Source organism: Etheostoma spectabile, chromosome 23, assembly GCF_008692095.1.
Source record: "Etheostoma spectabile isolate EspeVRDwgs_2016 chromosome 23, UIUC_Espe_1.0, whole genome shotgun sequence".
NCBI lineage: Eukaryota > Metazoa > Chordata > Actinopteri > Perciformes > Percidae > Etheostoma > Etheostoma spectabile.
Window position 1 is genome coordinate 13,211,888 of NC_045755.1, and position 2,358 is coordinate 13,214,245.

At 40.2% G+C, this 2,358-nt stretch overlaps 1 protein-coding gene across 3 annotated transcripts in view; it reads left to right on the forward strand.

Moving 5' to 3' along the window:
• Window positions 1-1,899, forward strand: part of tspan11 (tetraspanin 11) — an 18,413-nt gene extending 16,514 nt beyond the window's left edge. For all 3 annotated transcript variants that reach the window (XM_032505347.1, XM_032505346.1, XM_032505348.1), the window contains one exon: window positions 1,419-1,899. Coding sequence is in view for 2 of the 3 variants with exons in the window: in XM_032505346.1 (XP_032361237.1) it covers window positions 1,419-1,537 (119 nt within the window). In the remaining variant the exon portion in view is untranslated. The remainder of the gene's footprint in view (window positions 1-1,418) is intronic.
• The last annotated feature ends 459 nt before the right edge of the window (window positions 1,900-2,358 follow it).

Genomic DNA, 2,358 nt, shown 5'->3' on the forward strand with positions numbered 1-2,358 from the left:
TTCTTATAGCCTTCTCCTGCTTTGTGAGCATCAACTATTTTCAGTTTTAGTTTTCTAGGCAACTGCTTTAGAAGAACCCATGGTACTGATTGTTGGGGCAAGGTCAGATGAGTCTGGGCATTTAAAACCTTAAAATTGACATCACCTGGTCTTTCCAGATGATGATTGAGAACAATCCATGACACTGTCCGGTCTCAGCTTTCCAAAGGGGGCGGTGCATGCTATAAACTCTGCAGGGTGCCCAAACTGTTGCAGACGCCATTTTTTTGTTTTCTGTTATTTTGAAAGTGTAAATGATGGAAATAAAACTTTTTGTGACATATTACACAAATGTCTAATCTGTCATTTGATGCCTTTTGGAGATTTTTCAATTTTTTCATGGCTTCTGTATGCACATTAATACAAATTTGTATCTGGGGTGCCCAAACTTTTGAGCCCCACTGTATATATGAGCTATCTGGGCACCCTCCAGATAGAGTTTTTAGCTAACTCCTACCATACACTGTAACAATCATTGCTTTGTTGTATCAGTATCCAAAAGTAGAGGGGCTGTTTTTTTGTTTTGTTTTTTACTTTTCTTTTCATGTCATGGTTCTTTGAGCCAAAATATCATGCTTCTACGTTCCATCACTGGTAGTGGTGGAGAAGTGGAAAAAAAAAACAATCAGAAATTTGCCTGAAGAGAGATTGTGATGAGTCAATAATATACATTGCTGACTTGCTTGATTAGGCTTTCTCAGAGGGCTTTTAGAGACTCTAAGATTAAATCTGGCCACTTGCCTGTTCATCCATCAAGCCTGGCAGGCCTAGTGGCTTCGGTCAATATCTGTATCTGCTGTTCTTCCTTTGTTTTTGGACCATTTTTATAGTATAGATTCGGTAAGTCATGTCTCCTTGATTCTTCAAGGTACTGCGTAGACCTTTGTCTTTAGCCTGATGCCAAGAGATTGCATTGCATCGCTTAATGTCTTGACAAACGTAGAAACCTGCACATGAATTTTTAACCTAATTATGTAATCAGACAAATTGTTGGATACACTCCTTTTTTGAGCCATTACAATGTTACTTTAGATTGTATGGAATAGTCGTCAGTCTAATCCCAAATTACAGTAGTATTCATGTACAGTAGTAGTGTTAATTGTGATTTGTGCAAACATCTTGTTGTTGACACCACCGCCAACGCTTCATCTCGTATCTGCTTGTGCAAGCCTGTGCACACACACATGCTTGGTGCTGCAATAATGGCTGCTTGACTCCCGCCATCCCCATAGTAACCAGCTACATACATTCCAGCAGGTCTCATATCACCATCACCTTTAACCCCTCTCTATCCCTGCAGTCAATAGCATTCCAGCTTCCTGCAGTCTCCCGTGGTGCCATGGAGCAGCACTTTTTGACCTAACACTTCCTGTTTTCAGGTCTGTGGCATGGTGTTCACCAGCTGCTTGTACAAAAGGATCAAGATGGACCCGTACTGAGCATGCCAGGCCCCCCAACACACCGTCCTCAACAGGCAGATGGAACAATGACCTGCTGACACCTTAACTTCAACCTCTGAATCTTGAATTCTGATCTGGTGATCTAAGCCATGTGCACAGACACGTTCCAGGTCACCCAGATTGCAGTTGGAAACATATTGTGCCATTGACCAACCAGGCTGATTTGTGGTTCCTCTTGTAAAGTATACACGTGTTACAAAGTAGTTTAATCTAGGCTCATACATTTCGGATACCTGACTGATCTCGGTCTACTGGGATATGTCTGTTTGCATCATTGCTTTGGCTTGTATGCATGCTTTAGTTTGAGCAGGACAAAAGAAAGGGATGTGCATAGTCATAATGCATCCCAATCTGTTCAAGTAATGACGATCCAAATTGATTCATCATGTTTTCACTGTGCAGAGATTTATATTCAATTGTTTTTGTTTTTTTCATGGGCCAGTCCAGCAAGAGTAAGCTGAGTAACGGCACAGACTGGTGTCACTGCTAATTAAGAAAGCTAATTTTTGGTTTGGTTATATATTATGTAAACACAATGTGCCTCTTTGACCCTTCTGCTGGTAAATCATTATGTATTATTTCTGTGCCTGAAATCTTAAAGGGAGCAGATATGTGGCAGCAAAGGAAATCTAGTTTACTATCTTTATTTTTGTAGGTATGTCTATATTCCGGAAAATAGAAGCACTAATGTTGAACTGTAAGGTAGTTATTAGAATTAAGTTTATCACTACAAACATTTAGACATTCTCATGCGGTCTAATAATGAAAGGAAAAAGTGAAAATCTTTTTATTAAGTGGTTGCCAGATGCCTGAATGTATCACTCCACCTAGTGGTTGGCACTGGTCATATACTGTACTG